The following is a 22,259-nucleotide window of genomic DNA, read 5'->3' on the forward strand; positions in this document are numbered from 1 at the left end:
TACATACAAGCAAACAAGTAGAATAAATAAGAAACAGTACACCAATAAATGTAAACAGTACAAAACAAGGTTATAAAGCTACTGTATACTTTACAAGGATCGTGTGAGCGCAAGAATCATTAAAAACAGAGTTAAAATGATCAAGTTATGGCTAAAACGGGGTGCTAGGGGCTTATCTACGAAAGATTTTAAAAGAAAAAGGGCTCTGACTAAAGAAATCGAGGGATAAAATATAATTAAACCTTATACGCAGGGGCTAGCATCGAAACAACCGGCTAAGGACGGCGGGATCTATTTTAGAAAAGGTCGGGGGCTAAAACATAAAAGAATGTGCTTTTTTGTAAATACTTTTGAACTACGGTGGACTGCGGGTTGATTCTAGAAAAATAGAGGGTCTCTTTTGCAAAGTCACCTGTGTTGACCGGTAAGACTTGGTTGACACGAGTTGAATCTAATCTGGGCCGTTCGATTAAGATCTGGCTGGAAGGAGAAAAGGAATAGATCTGGCTGCGGGAGAAAAGAAAAGAGGAGGGGAAAGGAGATTTGGGCTGGGCTGGAAGGAGAAAAGGAATAGAGAGAGGTTTTCTATTTTAAAAATACTTCAAACAATTCAATTCAAATTTAAATTTAAGGAAATTTAAATTCAAATTGAACGACAAGCAATAAAATAATACAAAGGCAGCATGTATGTTCAAAACTTATTTTCTTTATATTTCTTTTATAGCTAAGTAATTCATTTAATTCATGACAAATGCTCTAAAATCAAGATAAATTAATTAAAATCTTATCGATCTTGTAATAATTCTAATTAAATTTATTTAATTTTTAATTTGAAAATGTGGGTGTTACATACCAGCTGCAACATCAGCTCGTATTTTCAGCCTGAATCGATGGCCTGAGGTGCCCACGGAGGGCCTTTGGCACACGACCCGGTGAAAAAAACATTAGATACTATATATTATGTGGGTAAATGAAAACAAACAAGCAGAAGCTGTGCCCCTGATCTGAACAACAACATGCCAAACATTGCAAGATCATAGACGTACACACTACATAGACATGATCAATCTTGGTTGGGACGACGGAGCGAGTGCAGCTGTTTAGAAGTTGCTTAGGATGACGAGCGATTTGCCTCCATGTTGACCCACAAATTGTGCCCATACGGCAGGTAGTGGCAGACCGGTGCGCCGCCGGGCTTGGTGCCGAGGATCCTGAAGGAGACATGCTCCGCGTTCCAGCTGGACGTGTCCGCGTGGCAGATAGCGGCGACCGTGACGGCCAGGCCGCTGCGGGCACCCTCCAGCTCCACCATGTACGCCCTCGTGGAGGGCGTGTTGTGGCACATGTAGACGGTGTACGGGTAGTCATGGTCGTGGCACGACACGAAGCTCGCCCCGTCCACCGGGTGCACGGCCCGGACGGTGTACGGCTGCTTGGGCGCCCCCGAGCGGGGCAGGCCGGAGGTCACCGGCCGGATGCGGCGGGTGCCGAGCGCCGCCATGGATCCCTCCACCAGGGCCTCCAGCGACGTCGCGCAGAACTTGGCCGCCTCGCCTGCTTTCTGTGGCAGCTCACACATGTACAGCGTCTCCTCCATGGCGGCCGCCTGCGCGGAGTCATTGGCGATGCCGAGCCGGGCGAGGGTGGCCGGCAGCGAGGACGCCGAGAACGGGATGGCGTCGGCCACGCGGCGCGGCAGGAGTCCGAGCGGCGCGCTGGCTGCCACCGGGAAGTAGAGAGTTAGGGTCTTGCCTACTTGGACTAGGTCCTCGTGGAAGAAGAGCCCCTTGGCCAAATACTCGTCGGCGCTGTGGTCACGGCCTGCACGGGACGGCCGGCTGGGAGACGAGGGCTGCTTGGGAGGTGCGGATGGGGAGCGAAGCCCCCACATTAACCATGTCAGGGAGAATGCTTCGGCAGCCGTATAATCATCCTTTGGTTTGTTTACAAGGCTGGTTTCTGCTGCAGTGTTGGAGTGCTTGGTCGTCGGTGCAGAGGGAGAGCGAAGCCCCCACATCAGCCAAGTCAGGGAGTATGCTTCAGCAACCGTATCATCATCCTTTGGTTGTTTGTTTACAACGCTGCTGGTCTCTGCACCGTAATGTAATTAAGACCAGCAGTGAGCATCATCAGCCATATATATATATAATGAATGTTTCTTTTGTATTACAATCATAGCTAGTTTTGAGAAATTAATTAAAGCATGTTATGGACGACAGACCAGGATGGAGGAGCTTGACGATGGGGTCCGGGAGTGGAGAATCCGGTAAGGCGGTGCGCCAGAACACTTCGGCCTCCGTCAGGACTGCGTTGCTACACCGGCCAACCTGAACACAACATTGTAAACTAAAATCGGTGGCCTTAATTATCTATATCTCTGCCTAATACAAAAGATCAAAATTTCATCCATTGTCTTTCTTCTGTGTGTGTCGTATGTGATGTGGACTTATCACTTATGACGACCCGTGATCATATAAGTTAAAACAACTAGCGTCTACCGATAATTAGATCGATATGGATACATAAGCAATATGGTTTATGAAAGATGGAGTAACTACTCCCGGGAGTAGAAAAACTGCACCCTAAACATATATATACAATATCAAATAAATATATTGTCAAAACATATTTTATAGTTTATCTAACGGATCAGATCGGACCATTATTTATGGATATTTCTGTAAACTTAATCAAAGCCAAGGAAGTTAGATTCAGCATGAAACTATAAAGACATAATTATTTTGGAACGTTACGAGTAAATGATTACCACAAGCAGAACAAAGATGGAGATTGTGGCAGAGTGGAGGAGTCGCGCCATGGAAAGCAGCCGAGATAAATATGCTGATGACTCAGTCCAGCAGCCCCAGTGTTTCGACTAAGGCGGCCAGGGTATGCTGATACTTATAGTAGAAAGTGTCGAGCTGTAACTTATACAATCTCCTCTCCCAAGAAGATGTAATATAGAACGGCTGCTAAGGAAATCTTAATGAATGGCTGCTAAGGCAACCTTAGATGTAATATAGAAAGTCATGCAGCAGGCGTCCCGCACCTTTCAGGAAACTGTGCCAGTCATAGGCACTGCTGGAAGCAGTGCGTTGAGCTCTTATCCAGCTAGGTCAGCGAATATTAGCAAACCACCACCTTCTCAGTGGAAACGTGAACACCTTTTAAAAAATTATAGTTGCAAGAGTATCCAAAAAATTTCAAACGATGCACATCCATAGTGCATCATCAGATGTACTCTGTATCAAAAGTTGAGATCTAGAAAAATTCAAACAAAAATGACAAACTCAAAGTGCATAAGGCACTAGAAGAAAATTTTGTCTTGTAGTGCACTTGCATATGGAATTTGTTATTTTCATATGAATTTGTACACCCATCAGTCAGCAGAAAGCTTGCGTGCGCTTTGAATCTGGACAGAGCCACGACGATCTGACTCTATTTGTTCGATGAAAGTTGACCCATCTTTTTTTAACATAAAATGAATTGATTAGCTAATAACTAATCCAACGTCAACAAGCATTTATGATGTAAAAGAAAGATTTAAGGGTCGGCTGGAGCACGTACGCTAGCAAGTGGTTGCCGGTTTATTGGACCTAGCACGTGGCTGTGCATATTGTTGACACTCAATTTGGCTTATGTTCAATTCATGGAATCATCGATTAGCCAGATTTGACTTACAAATTGATCCGGTGATGTGTTTGATTAATTCGGCTATAAATAAAATAATATTGTAAAGAAGTGTCTGGACGATTAAGTGTTTTAGCTGGTGAATATAACATTGATTAAATTTGCATAATGGCCAAGCAAATGAAGAGGGAGAAGGTTGATTAAATTTGAGTCCCTCTTTTACAGGGCTAAAACGTCCATACATGCAATTACATTTTTACCTTGAGACAGCTAAGGTATGTCCCCCATTATCCTCTTTTGGAACCACTCTATTCCTTGTTCATCCTCGGTGAAATCAGGTGCCTTACCTGCTTCAATTGATTCCTTAATTTCCTTGATCTTAACATTCTCAAGTTGACCTTTCATTATTTCCTGTTCGAGGGTCGGTTCTACCTCTATAATAATTCCCTCAGTATGAGCAACGAACCCAAGGTTGAGTTTCTCAAACTCTTGATACAACTCCTGAGTCATCTCACAAGCCATTGTTGCATTCACATAACTCTTGCGACTCAAGGCATCGGCAACCACATTAGCTTTTTCCCTGGGTGATAATGTATCTCCAAGTCATAATCCTTTATAAGCTCTAACCATCTCCTCTGCCTTAGGTTGAGATAGTTCTGAGTAAATATGTACTTCAAACTCTTGTGATCAGTGTATATCTGACACCTGTGTCCCAGTAAATAGTGTCTCCATATCTTCAAGGCATGTACCACTGCTGCCAATTCTAGGTCGTGAGTGCGGTAATTCTGCTCATGCTTCCTCAACTGACGAGACGTAGAGGCAATCACATGTCCCTCTTGCATCAACACACAACCATGTCCTTGCCGAGATGCATCACAATATATGTCAAAACTCTTGTGAATATCTGGCATAACCAACACTGGTGCGGTAGTCAACTATTTCTTCAACTCCTCAAAGCTAGTCTGACATTCCTCTAACCAAACAAACTCTTTTCCTTTCTCTAGTAGTGAGGTAAGGGGTTTCACTATCTTAGAGAAGCCTTCAATGAACCTCCTGTAATATCCTGTGAGTCCCAAGAAACTCTAGATTTCTGACACTGTCTGAGGTGGCTCCCACTTCAACACATCTCTGACCTTTCCTGGATCAACTGCAATTCCTCCATTAGTGATGACATGACCAAGAAACGAGACCTCATCCAACCAGAATTCACACTTGCTAAACTTGACATACAACTGATTCTCCCTAAGCTTCTGCAAAACAAGCCTCAAATGTTCCTCATGTTCTTCTTCATTCTTGAAGTACACCAAAATATCATTAATGAACACCACAACAAACTTGTCAAGATACTCCATAAACACCTTGTTCATCAGGTACATGAAGTAAGCTGGAGCATTTGTTAACCCGAATGACATCACCATATAGTCATAAAGTCCACATCTGGTAGTGAAAGCTGTCTTGGGTATATCTGATGGTCATATCCTCAACTGGTGATATCCTGATCTCAAATCAATCTTGGAGAATACCTTGGCTCCTCTCAACTGGTCAAACAGATCTTTAATGCGAGGCAACGAGTACTTGTTCTTGATGGTGACTTCATTCAATGACCTGTAATCCACACACATCCTCAGTGTACCATCCTTCTTCTCAAAAAAGATCACTGGAGCTCCCCATGGTGAAGAACTAGGACGAATGAACTTCTTATCTAATAAGTCTCTTAACTGTGCCTTAAGTTCTTCTAATTCACCAACAGACATTCTATACGGTCTCTTAGTAATGGGTGCAGTACTAGGTAAAAGATCTATGATAAATTCAATGTCGCGTTCAGGTGGCATACCTGGCAAATCATCAGGGAAGGCATCCGGGTACTCACACACTATTCTGATATCTTCAATTGAATTCCCTTGTAGCTGATGCACTGTACCGTCCGATGCGGGTGCAAGTGTTGCAAGGAACTCAAATCTTTCAACTTCTGTGCTCGTGAGGAGCACTAATTGCTTGGCACACTGAATAACTACATCAACTTTGCTCAACCATCCCATTCCTAGAATCACATCAATTCCGCTAGAATCTAATGCTATGAAGTTGGCACGAAATTCCCTGCCCATAATCTTAAAACTGACACCAATACTCTGGTACATAGCCTTCATATTCCCCCCAGGTGAACTAGCTAATATGTGTCTTGACATAGGATGCACGAGAATGCCATATTTTGCTACGAACTAAGCAGAAATAAAGGAATGCGATGCTCCAGATTCAAATAAAACTAATGCAGGGGCTGAGTTGACTAGGAACATACCGATCACAACATCCTGAGCATCCTGAGCGGTCTTCGCGGCCACATGGTTCACCCTCCCGCGGACACAGTTCTACTGGCCTCTGTTGCCTTGGGGAGTCTGGTTGTTGTTTCTAGGCTACTTCTGTTGTGGAGTCTGCCTCTATCCAGTGTTGTTAAACTGGCCTGGAGTGTTCTGGACATTCTTAGGGCAACGGTTGGCATAATGTCCAGGATCACCACACTTGAAGCAAGCATTTCCTCCAGCGGGCGTAGGGTTGTTGTTCCTCACAGACGTGCCAGTGGGAGTGTTCTGGCGGTTCTGTGGGACATTGGGGCGTTGCACTGACTGACCAGCACGCGGAGTATGCGGGGTCTGCTGATTTTATTGAGTGGGGCGCTGGTACTGATTCTGCCCATAACTAACATTCTGTCCTCTAGGGCGAAAAGGTGTCCCCTGTGGAGGTCCAAAACGGGGGCGCGAGTTGCTGTACTGGCCCTGTGACTCGAACTTCCTCTTCATCTCAATGCCCATTTCCTTGCGGGCCTGCTCCACCATGATGGTGTTGTCAACCAACTTCTGGAAGCTCTCAAAAGTGTGCATCATTAACTGATATTTGATTGGTGCATTCAGACCCAACCTGAAGTGGTCCTATTTGTCTTCATCATCAGCCACATCTGCGGGAGCATAGTGAGACAATTGAATGAACTTGTCTCGATACTCACTCACAGACATACCTCCTTGCTTCAGTGCAAGGAACTCCTGTCACTTGAGCTTCATCAATTCCTTGGGTATGTGGTGCTCCCTAAACTGGGTTCTGAACTCATGCCAGGTGATGGTGTTGGGATCAGCATGAGATGCGGTGTAAGCATCCCACCAATCGGTTGCGGTCCCCTCCAGTCTACCAGAAGCATATAGGACTTTCTCCCTGTCAGTGCACTAAGCAATCTTGAGCATCTTTTCTATTGTCTTGATCCAATCATCAGCTTGAAGAGGATCAAGTGCATGGGAAAAAGTAGGGGGCTTGTGACTTATGAAGTCCCTGTGGTGATCCCTCTGTGGCGGCTATGGTGGTGGTGCTTGATTCAGTTGGGCCTGCATATTGGCCATTGTGCCAGCCATGTTGGTCAACAGTTGCGTCTGTGCGGCAAGGAACTGCTCCATCCCTACCTGTGGCAGTGGTGGTGGCACCTGGTTGTGGTTGTTCTGGTTGTTCATGTTGTTGGGATGGGGGTTACTCTTACTGCCTCTTCTTCGACGCTGTACTGGAGGCTGATCAACGCCTGATCCGGATCTGGTGTTCACCATCTGATCGGTTAGACAAGTGAGACTCATGAAATAAATCATGGTAAAGTATAGGAATAAGGATAAGATAAAGACAATAAATAAAATAGATAACCCCGAACTTGACTAACTAGCTAGCTTTATTAAAAACTTGATGCAATTATGGTAATCACTCCATAATTCCATCGCCAACATTACAAAGATGCAAATCACAATGTTTTACAAAACCACACTAAACAACACTGATTAAAACTAACACACTTTAGAGAACATTTTCGAACTAGCATTACAAACTGAATCTGACAAGATTCTTCCTAAACTCTTAAGCCTAACAACTAGAGGTAGCGAGTGCGGTAGCCAGACTCGTTGTAGCAGACGCGCTTGCGGTTTGGAGAGCGCGCCTCGTAGACCACTGGTTCCTCATCGCTGTTGGATGGGGAAGCTGCACTTCGTCTCCACTGAACTAGGCCATCAGCATATCTTTCTCGAGGCATAGCTATGTGAGCTCCCTTACTGCAGCGGGGAAGTAGCGGAACTTGGTATGCTGGAGCTCCTCTCTGTAGGTGTAGCACATAGCACTGAGGGCTCTCCTAGCTACCTCGCTCACTCATGCCTCCAGTGTCCTCCTGAGCACTCCATCGTGGTGATAGTGAGCCTGCCTATGCGTGCCGTACCGGTCGTCGGGGATGAGGATCTTCACTGACACTATGTTATCGCCAGATCTTACCCGGGTATTGGGCCTCAGGTAAGATTGGTTGATGGGCCGGTTTGGGCTGAGTTGATGCGTAACGTGATGGTACTCAGTCCGCCGAATAAATGTAAAGTTAGGGATAGAGTCGGATCCGTTTAGGATAAGACTACAGCCGATCCGATGGTTAGATAAATTAGACGTTTACCTTCTTAAGGGTCAAGCCTACGGGCTATAAATATGTAAACTTGACCTAAGAAATAAAGAGAGAGAAGCTCATACGTCCCCAGCGACACACGGGTTCTCGTCCATCAACCTTGGCGCATCGCCAACCCTAATCCTAGGGATTTCAAGTAAGCGTCATGCTGCTCTAATAGTGTCTTTTGTAGATCTATTAGGGTGTCTAGGCGTTTGCCTTTACCATGATGAATCTTGTACTAAGCGTTGTTGTTGGCAAGATTCATCGTTTATCTCGTATCGTGTCGATCCACTTTCGTTTATACGCTTCATGTTACGGATCGGCTCGTTACAGCCGAATGAATGCTACCTGCCCGATAACTACACACCACGACATGCGCTGCAACATGTGCACGCGGTGATCCGGGGGATTTGTATGTTTTCGGCACCTTTACTCTGCATGTCTTAGATTTACTTGCTGTTCTTAGATGAGTTTCCTTGGAGACTCGGATAATTGCTTCCATGTATAAATATCGGCTCGTAAGTTACGGATGTTCCTAGGGCAATCTTGCCGATGCACTCTGTAGATTGGTTTCGGGATGTTCCTTTATTCGCTTTAGTTGTGTATCTGGCCCTGGGATTACAATCTCGGGACGTTCCTATGCTCGCTTTAGCTGTTTATCTAGCCCTGGAGTTAGTTTATGCCGTGAGTAGAATAGATTGCTCTCTGGCCCGTTTCTTTGTCGATGTTTTGCATGAGGCATGAGTCGATCTGTGGCAGTAACTAGTTTATATCATGTTTAGAGTAAAGTTGTACTTTATTTATATATACATCTGTTAACCCACTGCAGGGAAGCCATCGGCCGATCGGCCGATGCCACAAGCAAAGGAGTCTACGCTAAGAGCCGATTGGCTCTGGCATTTGCCGATCCGAGAGATCGGCAGGGAATTTTATATTGGCTTTTATGTCTGTTTTGTAGGGCGACTCGTCAACCACGTCGACAAACCTTCCTAGCTGGTGGTCAAGCCAGGTGGCACACCCGGAACACCCGCCGTTGGAACCGCTTCTGGAGAAACGACCACAGTAGCAGTGCGATCTCCCAGCTCCCTGAGTGTGTAGCCTCTGTACGGTCGGTCCGTCCGTTATTTGGAGCAACACACTCTTTTGGCACGCCTGGTGGGACTAGAAGAAAGATCTCATGGCTCCAAAGAGGGGTCTCACCTTCGACGACGAAATTACCGAAGCCAGTGAGCTGCCAGTGGTCACGTTGGAGGACCTCAAGAGAGAACATAGGAAGCTATACGATGACTCCCTAGTGAAGCTTTCGCAGGATCTTCTGGCTCGGTTCGTCCGAACCCGGCACGGTGGCATCAGGACCATCGGCCACACCGACAATCTCCTCGATGGCGTGGATCTGTCTACACCCTCGGAGTAGCGAAGCAGGGCGCTGCGACAAGAGATGAACTACATGATTAGCCACGCCCTCCTGCGCCAATCCGAGGTCCTCATCAACTCCATGGAGAGTCTCGTCACCCGAGTCGTCAAAGCCATGCTGGAGGGCAAGTACGCACCAGTGGGCCCCACTTTCGGATCCGACAGGAACGAAAGGCGCTTCTACACTCGGCCCCTGGAGCATATACAGATCAGCGTACCTGAAGGCACAAGGGCAGAGTACCTTGTCTACAGGCCTGAAGAGCCGAATCGAGCACCATCAGTGTATGATCATCCTCTAGCTTTCATACTTGAGGGTTTCCACTGCAGGCTGCGATATAGGCCCCTGCGTGAGGGGGAGGAGGCACCTCCATGTCCAGCTGTCGTCCCCAACAACAACAAGAATCCAAACTACGACCTACTGGAGTGGCAGGCAGCATACGGAGGCAGGCCAGTTCTCAGCAACCAGGCCGTGTTTGCGGGAGGAAACACTGTTGCTACCTTCCAGGATCAGTTGACAAGCCTTCTCCGTGATCAGTTTGGCATCACCCCGAAGCGCACCATGATCGGATACGCCAAGCCATACCCGGAGGAGTTCGAACAACTGCCCCCCCCGCCCAAGTTCAAGGTGCCGGAGTTTTCCAACTGCAGCGGCAATGACAATACCAGCACCGTTGAGCACATTAGCCGATACACGGCTCAGCTGGGAGTAGTTGCTGCGGCCGAACACATGAAAGTTCGGCTCTTTTCTCTTTCTCTCTCTAGGCCAGCTTTCGGCTGGTACACTACACTGGCACCGGGATCGATCACCTCCTAGAAGCAACTGGAGGATCAAATCCATGCTCACTTCTTCACCGGTTCTAGTGAGATGTCTATCTCCGACCTGACCTCCCTTCGCCAGCAACAAGGCGAGTCAGTCGCCCAGTACATTCAGAAGTTTAGGGAGATCCGAAACAAGTGCTACTCTCTGCGCCTCACTGAGAAGAACTTGGCGGAGCTAGCATACAGAGGACTGGTGCACCCAAAAAAGAATGCATATGTGCCTACCGATTTCGATTCAATCGGCACTCTCTTGAGCAAGGTGTCGGCCTACGAGCGCCAGCACCCAGAGGCGTACTAGGAGAAGTATAGGAAGCCGATCTCCTACCTGCATGCCAACGAGGAGGGATCGGCTGATGAAGCCGATGTAGCAGTGGTGCAGTGGGCCCGGGGGGCACAACCGATCCCGTGCTAGTGGCTCAAGGCTCCTGAAGCCCCGGTCAGTTTCGACTTCGACACGTCCAAGACCGAGCAGATCTTCGATTTACTGCTCAAGGTGAAGCAGCTCGTGCTGTCAGCCAACCACAAGATTCCGTCAGCTGAGGAATTGAAAGGTAGGAGATATTGCAAGTGGCACAATGCCACGTCTCATCAGATGGCCGACTGTAAGGTGCTCCATCAGTAGATCCAGTCGGCAATCGAGCAGGGGCGGCTAATTTACGGTAAGGCCGCCATGAAAGTTCATAGAAATCCCTTTCCCGTCAACATGGTCGCGATTTCCGCGAGTTCCAAGGGCAAAGGGTTGGCCGGTCCAACGACCGGCCCGAAAAGACTCAAGCAGATCGACGCCTGATCGAGAAGGAGGTGGCCAAGCGGAGGGAGTTCCGTCCAACCTCTCATCACTTGACTGCAATGTACTCCGGCTGGTACTGGAAGGGAGTTCGTCGACAGCAGCACATGGCTGAGGATGCTCAGTACTCGCCTGAGTATTTCTTGCCACGTGGCCGTCACCCACACCGACCGGAGGACTTCAACGACCGGAGGGAGCGCATGTTCCACGAGCACTGGAACTACCCTTTCTTCCGGTATTGCTGGCATGAGTGCTTCACCAGGCTACCAACGATCGAGGACTGCCCCGAGTGCGCCGCTTGCCACACATCTCGTGGCGTGCCGTCGGTTTTCAGCTGCCTTGGTCGCCAAGCACCACCACCGCCGCAAGAGCCGGTCAACGACGACGATTACCGTGAAGAATGCCGTCAGCCTCAATGGTGTCCTGATGGTTTGTCGCGGACACAAAAGTGGAGGGTGCAGCGTCTGCGGACCTTGGAGCAGTTAGAGGAAGATTATCTGCGACTGCTGCGAGTTGCTCAAGTGAAGCCCATTCCGAAGCCACCTACCCGACGTCTGAGAAGCATGGTGTGGCGACGGAAGGATGATGCTGATGAGCCATCGGCTGCTGAAGGATCCACTGTTCCGAAATCGGCTCGACGAGGAGCCGATCGCAAGGCCAACATCAACATGGTCTTCGTTCTGCCTGTGAGTATCGTTGCACGCCGGTCGAGGAGTTAACCCTCGCGCATCTGAGTCTGGGAGCAGCAGCTGCTGTGTTCCAGAAACCACAAGAGAAGCAGTACCGACACCTAAAGCCTCTGTACGTCAAGGGGTATGTCAATGGGAAGCTGGTCAACAGGATGCTGGTGGATTCAGGGGCGGCAGTCAACATCATGCCATATTCTCTCTACCGCAAAATCGGCCGGTCGGCCGAGGATTTGATCAGCACCAACATCGTCCTCAACGACTTCAATGACAACCCATATCCGGCAAGAGGAGTGCTCAATGTGGAGCTCACCATCGGCAAGAAGACCATCACCACTGCCTTCTTCATCGTTGACAGTCAAGGTCCATACTCAGCCTTGCTAGGCCGCGATTGGATCCACGCCAACTGCTGCGTGCCATCTTCGATGCACCAATGCTTGATACAGTGGGACGGAGATGAAGTGGAGGTTGTGGCAGCTGATGACGCGTGTGATGTGGCTACTGTTGATGCACCGTTCTGGCAGGCAGAGCAGGCTGAGTGCCTCACGGGTCAAGACCTCCAAGGATGCGACTTCGTTGAGGCTTCAAAAAACGAGCTCAGGCCGGTTCTAGCAACCGGCCTCGAGGAGCAAGAATAGGAGATTGTATAGGAGAAGTGAGAAAGCATGTCGGACCTGCTGAAAGTACGCAAGAGGCTGGTCTCTATGATCGGCCATTTAAAAAACACACTTTTTTGCCACACGTATCTCGCGAGGCCGGTTTTGCTGATCGGCCAAATAAGCAAAATAAATTATATTTTGATTATGATATGATGTCACTTGCTTGGTTGCCCCACGATGTTTATGTATGCAGCAATGACATCGCCGATGAAGGGAAGATGGGTCTGAGATTCACATCTGCCGATGATCTAGAAGCCATCGATATTGGACCAGGCGACAAGCCGCGACCCACTTTCATCAGCAAGAAACTTGGCCCTGATCTCAAGGATCCGTTGGTATCCCTTCTGCAGGAGTATGCGGATTGTTTTGTATGGGAATATCACGAGATGCTAGGGCTCAGTAGATCGATCGTGGAGCATCGGTTACCAATAAAGCCAGGATACCGGCTGCATTCTCAACCGCAGCGGAAGTACAACTCGAAGATCCTTGGCGAAATAAAAGATGTAATAGAAAGAATGACAAAAGCTAGTTTCATAAGGCCGTGCAGGTACACTACTTGGATTTCTAATATTGACTACAGGAATTTGAACAAAGCAACACCCAAGGATGAGTACCCCATGCCGCTGGCAGATATGTTGGTGGATGCAGCAGTCGGTCACAAGATGATGAGTTTCCTGGATGGCAACACCCGGTACAATCAGATTCTGATGGCTGAGGAGGACATTCACAAGATGGCATTCCGCTGCCCAGGGGCAATTGGCTTGTTTGAATTCGTGGTCATGACCTTCGGCCTCAAAAATGCCGGAGCTACCTACCAGAGAGCCATGAACTACAGTTTCCATGATCTCATTGGCAAGCTGGTAGAGGTCTATATTGATGACGTGGTAGTCAAATCAGCCCTTCCAGAAGATCATCTGGCCAATTTGCGTAAAGTATTGGAGCGGACACAGAAGCATGGCTTGAAAATTAATCCACAGAAGTGTGCTTTCGGAGTCACGGCTGGGCAGTTTCTCGGGTTTCTCGTTCATGAGCATGGGATCGAGGTGGGTGATAAGAGCAGACAGGCGATTCAGACCATGGTTCCACAATCGAACAAGACCGAGCTGCAGAGCCTCATCGGCAAAATCAATTACATCAGAAGGTTCATATCCAACTTATCTGGAAGAATCGAACCGTTCATGCCATTAGTCAAGCTCAAGAATAATGAGGCATTCGTGTGGGGGCTGGAGCAGCAGAAAGCTTTTGATGACATCAAGGATTATTTGGCATCTCCACCGACACTGGTGCCTCCACAACTCGATAATCCTTTCATCGTCTACTTGTCAGCCGATGCTGTCTCCATCGGCTCTGTATTGATTCAAGAATTTGAAGGCAAGGAATGGGTGGTTTTCTACCTCAGCAGGCGTCTCCTCGATGCAGAAACAAGGTACTCAGATATGGAACGTCTTTGTTTATGCCTTTATTTTACTTGCACCAAGCTGCGACACAACCTGTTGCATGTGGAAACAAGGGTCGTGTGCAAAGCCGATATTGTTAAGCATATGCTATCGGCTCCTATTCTAAAAGGTCGACTGGGCAAATGGATGTATGCCCTGTCGAAGTTTGATTGCAGTATCAACCCGCGAAGGCAGTCAAGGGACAGGCTCTGGCAGATCTCATCACGAAAAGAGCTGCAGCGCCGATTTCAACAATCGGCATCATACCCTAGGTGTTATTCTTTGATGGTTCAGTGTGTGATTCTGGCTGCGGTATTGGGCTAAAGGTTGTCCCCCTCGGGGGGCAATATATGATTTTGCTTTGCGACTCCGAGAGAAGCGTACCAACAATCAAACGGAGTGTGAAGCTATCTGCAAGGGTCTGGAGTTATTACTGGATGCGGGTGCCGAAGCAGTGGAAGTCTTCGGCGATTCTAAAGTGGTTATTAATCATTTGACGGAGGATTATAATTGTGCAAGTGATCTCCTTTATCCATACTTCGTCAAGTGTCAGAACCTCATGTCCAAGTTTCGTTTCATCACGTTATATTGGATTCCAAGAGAGCAGAATGCAGAAGCCAATAAAGCAGCTCAATTGGCGTTCGGGTACATAGTTGATGAAAATTCCATGGTGGAGGTTCTGTGCAATGCGGCAGCTGATTGGACAGCCGATCTCCTCAATTACTTGAGGGATCCGGCTCGGGGGGCAAGCAAGAGGGTAAGATACAAAGACTTGGGTATGTATTGATAGGAGATGAGCTATATTACCGCACTCTGGAAGGACTGTTGTTGAAATGCCTCAACCCCACTAAAGCACTGGAAATAATGCACGATGTGCATGAAGGCACGTGCGGTACACACCAATCGGCTCACAAGATGAGATGGTTGATCAGAAGGGCCGGCTTTTATTGGCCGACCATGCTTGAGGATTGCTTCAAATATTACAAGGGTTCTTACGAGTGTCAAAAATTCGGGGCTGTTCAAATTTCTCCGGCAAGTGCTTTGAATCCCATTATCAAGCCTTGGCCGTTCAGAGGATGGGGGATGGATATGATTGATTAGGTTAATCCGCCCACCAGCAAAGGACACAAGTGGATTTTGGCAGCCACAGATTATTTCACAAAGTGGGTAGAAGCAATACCAGCAAAGAATGTCACTTCTGCGGATGTGATCCAATTTGTCAAGGAACATATAATCTACAGATTCGGTATTCCGCAGACCATCACGACTGACCAAGGATTGGTGTTCATCTCAGAGGAGTTCAAGGATTTCGCAAAGGAGATGGGTATTACACTGATCCAGTCTTCACCTTATTTCGCTCAGGCCAATGGTCAGGCCGAGGCTTCCAATAAGAGTTTAATCAAGCTGATCAAGCAGAAAATTGATGAATATCCAAGACAGTGGCATGACAGGTTAGCTGAGGCTTTATGGGCTTATCGTATGTCTTGTCATGGGTCTACGAAAAATACCCCTTATCAGCTGGTGTACGGACAAGAGGCCGTACAACCGTGGGAGATCAACATCGGCTCAAGGAGGGTTTCTATTCATAATGACTTGAAAGCCGATGAATACGCAGAGTTGATGCATATCAACACAGAGGACCTGACAGAATTGAGGTTATGGTCGCTGGAGATGATCAAGGCAAACAAAGCTAAGGTGGCCCGTGCTTACAACAAAAAGGTTAGGCCCAAAGCTTTTCTGAAAGATGATCTTGTCTGGGAAATTGTGTTGCCAGTTGGCACAAAAGACCCTGCTTATGGTAAGTGGTCACCTAATTGGCATGGACCATATCGCATATTTGAGACTGCGCCGGGGAATTCGTATCGTATGGAAACCCTGGAGGGTGTTAGGTTCAACAGAAATATAAATGGGAAATACTTGAAAAAATATTACCCTAGTCTCTGGGTCGGATCATGAAGTCCAGTGGGGAGGCCGGTGTGTTGCCATCGGCCGAATATAAAAGGATTTATACTATTGGCTCAGAACCATCAGCTAAAAGAGCCGATGCATTGTTGTCAGAGAAGGCGTTAAACAGAAGAAGAGCTGATGCTTTGCCATCGACTTCAGGCCTCGCTCGACAAATGTACGTGGTAAGATGCCCGGGGGGCAGGACTGGCATTTCAAGAGGAGTTTGTTGTTCATAGCTTAGCAGGGAGCAATACATTGTTTACAAGATAACTTTCTCAGTTATGGATCACAGAGAATTGGAGAGAAAGTCTCTCACTGCTGATAACGCTGCCATCCTGGAATTCTCTACCTCGGTGATAAACTGCTGATCATCGGCATCATCCCCTGGAATGATCTGTTGTCTCAGCCGCTGGATGTTGGATATTCTTTGTTGTATCTTCTCCATCAGTATTTCCTTCACCTAATCAGCTTCCTCGAGCTCGGCCAGCTTGTTGCGGATGCTTTCTTGTGTGCTATCGAGTGCTGTTTGCAGCTTCCTCATCTATTCTTTGATCCGATCTTCTTTGGATCGCAGCTCGGCTAGTTGGGAGCGTAGCCGATTCTGACTGCTGTCATCATCAAGTTCGGCTTTCTGTTGATTCAGCAAGGAGCACTGTTCTGCCAGTTCCACCTGCAGATGACCCTGAGACTGACGAGTGGTAATTCTTTCTAGCGAGGAAGTGATACCCCGACGGAGGAGATTCAGACTGACAACTGGGAATAAGTTGTTCCGCAAAGAAACTGGAAGGAGGTGGAACACAGGTTCCAATACGTTCGCCACAGTAGTCGTGCTCGCCACCAGTTGAGCCGATGGAAGAACGAGTAGAACCTCGGATCGTCGGAGGCAGTCCAAGATATCAGGGGAGACTGTTGGCTGGCTTGGAGGATTCTCGCTGACCGACGGGAGCTCGAAAACTGAGGAGCTGAGGGCCAGTTGCCAGGAGACTTCGACAGGCTAGTGCAGGGAGATTAATGTTGAGTGTTTTGACATAATGAGCTGCTTAAGGTAAATAGATGGTACCTGTGCCAATGGGACCAGTGTGGAAAGCCGATGGTGAGTCGCTTGGGCCGATTCGGAGCTTTGGTCATCAGGTGCGCGGATCGGCCGAGATGGGATTTCTTCGACCGCTGCTGTTGCGGCAGGACTCGGGGGAGAGGGATCCTCTGAGGTGGTACCCAGAATGTTAGGTCTCACATCGGCTAAATCAAAACTGGAAGTATTGACGTGGCACTCACCAGGAGCTGAAGTCGGCTCGGGCATCTGAGGTTGAACTTCACTCTCCGCCACATCAGGCACCGAAGTAAAGGGAGGAACAGGTGGCTCTTTCTCCACTTCAGGCGCAGGAGGTTCTGCAGATACATCACCCGACGTAGGAATGGATCTTTCGGCGTCTGTTATGATGGGTGAAGGGGGAATGGCAGAAGCACCAGGGGATACATGCTGAAAAGACAAAGGGGAAACATTGATCAGATAATTGGAGGATTGAATCCTTGAGTAAAACGGGATTCGGGATTATCGGTGTTACCTGACCGGACGTGGATTCGGCTTGAGTGGTCGATGTTATTGATATCTTCCGCCGCTTGCTGATTACTTTCACAAGCCGATGCCGCTTGGGAGTTCCAGAGGGTGACACACCACTTCTGGTGCGTCGGTGAAGCCGGCGGATTGAGCTGTTGGATTATCATCTTCAGCAGGGGAGGAGCACCCTTGCCAAGGAGGGGTATTGGTGCAAACTCCACATACGTGAATGCGTTGCCGGCGTTTATCAGTTGGCACAGGTTGGTCCTTGTCCTGTTTCAGAGCATGAATAAATGTTAAATGTAGAAATGTTTTTTGACCAGGGCTGAAAAGAAATAAAGTGGAACAGATAGCTTACGGCTTCGGCTAGAAGTGTCAAGGCCGGAGCGATGCAGCGCATCATGGAGCCGATTCCACAACGGAAGATGTGGCATCTCCAGTATTGCCACCAGCTTTCAAATCCACGGGCACTGTAAGTGAACTCCAGATTGGCCCGAATGTCTATTGTCAAGTCTGAGAAGAGTCTGTAGGCTTTGCCGGTTCATAATTGGTCTAGGAGATTGGCACGGTTTTCTACCAGATGATGAGGTAGAAGTGCGGGGCTATCTGATTCAAGCCAAACTGGCGAGCTGCTATTACTAGCTGGTAGAATTCATAGCCAGGTTTGGTGATTCGATTACCAATACTCATGCTCACGGGGAGGAGACAAGGCTTGATGGCTTCAGAGAAAACTCATCTGGTTTCCTCGTCAGCAGCAAAGATGTCTAGCCGAAAAAATGAGGGGTTCTCAAAGACTTCGGTATTCTAATAAACAGAGAAGAAGGGATGCTATTGACCCTGGTAAAAGAGCTCAAACCAGCTGGCAGCTTTGTTCTCGTCAAGCCTGCCGCTAGGGAAGCCATATAAAGCTTGGCCGATCACGGTACATCTGATGTATCGGCCTCTGGGGTCGGGAAAGGAGACAGATTGGAGGGAAGGAAAGTCGGCAGTTTCCTTCTGGAAATAAAGGTGGCACCATAGCTGAACAAACCACCAAGGACCACCTCCTCTGATGCTCTCTCCCTTGAGCAATCTCGAGGTATTTGGAGAAAGGGTACGGTACAATGTACCCAAGAAAAGTTTGCCGATGGATAGTCTGTTCCCATTGGCAAGATGGTTGGCCAGACTCAGATAGTTTTTGGTGGGAGCCAAGGAGGGCCCACAGAAAAGAAAATGGTCCAGCCAGAGATTTAGAAAGGCCGTGTGTTCCCGATGACATACTGAGCCCTGTTTCTTGTTGTGATGGGCGATATACTGACTCCAGTTTCTTGTGGTGGACTTGTCGACGATCTTGTAGGAACATTTAGATAAGTCGAAAGCCGAGGGACAAGAAGAATGGATATCTAAGCCAAGAATCAGAGCTACGTCCATCAGAGTGGGGGTCATGAGGGCATGGCCAAAGGTAAAGCAATTTAGGCAGTCTGACCAGAAATAGCCGATGGTTTTCAGGAGGCTCTCATCCTTATCAATAGAAGAAATGGTCAAGGAAAGGGCAACGGCTATCCCTACTGTATGCCAGATCGCTGAGCAATCCTTTTCTACACGCTGGTACCAACTGACCCATCCATCTATTTGGTAAGGCCAAGCCCGCAATTGGTCAGCCCAGAGATTCAGGTTTGGATTCTGGTGGATAAAGGGCAGTCTTTCAGTCTCAAGGCGAATTAGATCGTAAGGAGGTTCATGGCAAAAGTACTAGATTGGTACTTAGAAAAGATATTATATTAATATTTTTCATTCTTATTTACATAGCAGGGGATAATTAAGCCGATTGCTAAGGCAATCGGCTCCTACATCTACTACCGCCGGCAACGCCGTGCCGGCGGCTCATCGTCGCTCCTGGCGCGGCCGTCCTCGCCGCTCCCGGAGCCGTCGTCATCATTGCTGCTGCCGCCGCTGCTCCACTCGTCATCCTTGGCGGCCGGGTATGGCGGTGAGTCCTTGAACTTGCTGCCGCACGAGCCAGCACGAGCCGTCGTCGGAGTCGTCATCGTCGTCGTAGCCGGAGGCCTCGCTGGAGCTCGCCTCGTCGTCCCCGTCCCAGGAGAACTTGTTGTCCTCGCTAGAGGACCACGGCTCGGGTCCTGTGAGCCGAGGAGCGTCGAACTCCGAGGCGAGCATCTTCTCGGAGTCGTCGGAAGCGGCGCGGAAACTGAAGTCCCAATCGCCCTCCTGATGCCACTCAGGGAGGGCAAGGGGCTTGGGAGCTACAGGGGAGGACGGAGGAGACGGAGACGATAGGATTGTCGTCTCCGAGGAAGAAGAAGAAGAAGGAGAGGGGGAAGAGCTAGACGAGGAAGGAGGGGGTGGTGTGCCCCAGGAGGAGGAGACTGCCGGCGAGTTGGAATCGCAACTCGAAGCCATTGCGATTGGAAAAGATTGAGAATGCACAGGGAAAGGCCCCCAATGGCCGACTAAATAGCCGCTGGAGGAGTCGAGAAGGCGATGTGCGGAGGAGCCGAGGAGGCGCCGTTGTGGTTTCCAATGAGGTGTGCAGTTACCAAGGCTGCGTGGTTTAGTGGAGAAGTTTGACAGGCATACTGTGACACCCCGGCCTACAGATAGTACAGGAGAATTTGAGAATCTCTCGGACGAGGCAGAAGAGTTATGCTATAGATCCCTTTTTTCGGATTTATGTAACACCTATCTGGAGTTAGCAGCAGTGATGCATGGGTAGTGTTGTCTAAATAAGATAGAACCTTACATAGTGGGGTTTTCTCTCTTCTTTGACCTTACCAGTCTATGCTTCCTTTTATCCCAGCTCAGATGTCGGCAAAACAAAAATGCCTTGGAGACAGTGCAATGGGTGATGGTGTTCATGCAACAGTTTCTGTGGAGCAACCGATAACGGTACAAGATCAGTCTTCGCAAACAACATACCACCCGAAGAATGGTGAGAAAGCTTGTCCGTGTTGCCAATTCTATGAAGTTCCTTGTCGTCAAGTTCGTGCGACTGAAGATGAAGCTACAACTAGGAGGAACCAGAGCTTGTTCTCCAGTACAAAGAGAAAGAGGTCTCATCAAGAGCAGCTAGCAGAGGATTCCCTTTTCCTTGACGGTCCATCGGTCGAAGAGCTACAGACCATCCAGAAGAGGAAGGATCCTAAGTGCTCTGGAGATACACAGGTCAAAAACCAAGCACTCTATGATTATGTTGATGGGTTGACTATCACTATGAATGTGATTCTGCCACGTGGCCGCAAGGATTCCAAAAAGCAAGCAGCAGAAATAATGCAAGAGGTGATGTTAAGTTAACTGGGAGGTCAACCAAGTAGCGCCATTTACCGCCGCCTCCTGTGCTACCAATACAGGCAAGAAGGTCATTATGCCAAAAGTTGTCCACATAATCACCTGTCACCGATAGCACCAGTCCAGGACCTTTCACCAATCCCGCGTACTAGTGGTGATGAGACCCACCTTATTTCCGGGAACTGCTCCAAGCAGGGTACCCAGAATGACCAGGATCAGCAGCAGGTGATACCACTGTGCAGTGATCATACAAAGTGTGAGCAATCCAAGAAGGGACCAAAAGAGTACCTCCAGGGTAGAGTTCACCATGTGTCAGCAGAAACCATTCGGGATGATAGTCCAGTCATTCTTGGTATGCTTCTAGCCAACTCATTTCCAGCCTCAGTGTTGATAGATCCTCGTGCTACACATTCATTCATCAGCACGCAGTTTGCTGCTAAGCATGAGATATTGAAGCTTCCCATGAGGAAGAGAATGGTCGTCAAATCATCAGGTAAAGAACAGATCTCCAGTTACATATGTCCTCGAGTCAGCATGAGGATAGGTGAGGCAACCTTCCCTGAGGACCTTATTGTAATGGAGTCAACAGGAATCGGCATCATTCTTGGTCAAAATTGGTCAGTTCGAAACAAACTTGTGATGCAGCCCACCAAAAGAGTGGTAAAGGTCCAGACCTCATCAGGAGAGCAAATTGAGCATGAGGTTCAACATACTTCCAACTCAAGACATGCGGGTACGAGAATCCGACTCAGGAGTGAGTAGAACGTAATCCCATCCTTGTTTCTCTTTGCTAGCCAGCCCATCAGAATCTCGAGACGAGATTCCTGTAAGGGGGTAGGATTTGTAACACCCTAATTTAATTTTCCTATTTAATAATAAATTTAATTGGCTTTATTTAATTTTCTTGGATTTAATTTGCTTAGTCTTGCATTTAATCTAATTTTTGTTCCACAAGTAATTAAAATTTATTTTAGGGTTAACTTGGTTGTGCATTCATGCTGGTGCATTGTTTTATTTGTTTGAGTGCTAGGGTTGAATTCAAATGGTTTGAGTTTGTTTGAAAAAGAAGAAAGGAAAAGAAAAAAAGGAAACCCAAACCCAGTTTCCAGCCCAACCACGATAACCAGCCCAGCCCTCTCCTCCTTGTTTCTTTCCCCCGTGAGCCCAGCACCGCGGCCCATCTTCTTCTCCTTTTCCCAGCGCTCGGCCCAGTCCGCGCGGCCCGATCCGCAGCTCCACCACAGCCCTCTTCCCTCCCGCTCTCCCTCCGAGTACTCACTCCCAGACCTAAGCCCCGCTCGAATAGAACCCCGGAGCACCAAGATTGTTGAACTCCGGCGAACTTCCACCACACGCCGCCGCGGAGAAGGGTCGCCGTCGACCGACGCCGCCGTCCCGCGTGCCCAGCCAGGCCGTCCGATCCCACATGGACGCACGCGATTAGATCGTGCCCCGTATAGATCTAAGCCGCCAGGTCTGGATCCAACGGTCCTGACCTGAAGATACCGGTTCGGCCTGGAACACTTGCTAAAGAGCCCCTGTCCTTTCGGGTAATCAACCCGCAGTCCACTGCAGTTCAAAAGTAATTACAGTTA

At 48.4% G+C, this 22,259-nt stretch overlaps 2 protein-coding genes across 2 annotated transcripts; both read right to left on the minus strand.

Moving 5' to 3' along the window:
- Window positions 1–933: 933 nt before the first annotated feature.
- On the minus strand, window positions 934–2,977 carry LOC120699560 (protein RAFTIN 1B-like). The gene is made up of 3 exons (XM_039983570.1): window positions 2,768–2,977; window positions 2,222–2,327; window positions 934–2,091 (listed from the first exon to the last, which is right to left on the minus strand). Exons 1-3 carry the CDS (start codon window positions 2,816–2,818, stop codon window positions 1,112–1,114), a joined length of 1,137 nt encoding a protein of 378 aa, XP_039839504.1. The 5' UTR covers window positions 2,819–2,977; the 3' UTR covers window positions 934–1,111.
- A 16,346-nt stretch (window positions 2,978–19,323) lies between these two features.
- LOC120701028 (putative protein TPRXL) lies at window positions 19,324–19,779 on the minus strand. The gene has a single exon (XM_039985200.1). It carries the CDS (start codon window positions 19,777–19,779, stop codon window positions 19,324–19,326), a length of 456 nt encoding a protein of 151 aa, XP_039841134.1.
- Between the last annotated feature and the right edge of the window lie 2,480 nt (window positions 19,780–22,259).

This window comes from Panicum virgatum, chromosome 3K (assembly GCF_016808335.1).
Source record: "Panicum virgatum strain AP13 chromosome 3K, P.virgatum_v5, whole genome shotgun sequence".
Lineage (NCBI taxonomy): Eukaryota > Viridiplantae > Streptophyta > Magnoliopsida > Poales > Poaceae > Panicum > Panicum virgatum.

Bases quoted from the DNA above. Each gene is read 5' to 3' on its own strand.
- LOC120699560 (XM_039983570.1), bottom strand. From the start codon at position 2,818: ATGGCGCGACTCCTCCACTCTGCCACAATCTCCATCTTTGTTCTGCTT. The intron at 2,328-2,767 runs GTAATCATTTAC...TGTTGTGTTCAG, and splicing joins CCATCTTTGTTCTGCTTGTG to GTTGGCCGGTGTAGCAACGC. The intron at 2,092-2,221 runs GTCTGTCGTCCA...ATTACGGTGCAG, and splicing joins CGTCAAGCTCCTCCATCCTG to AGACCAGCAGCGTTGTAAAC.
- LOC120701028 (XM_039985200.1), bottom strand. From the start codon at position 19,779: ATGGCTTCGAGTTGCGATTCCAACTCGCCGGCAGTCTCCTCCTCCTGG.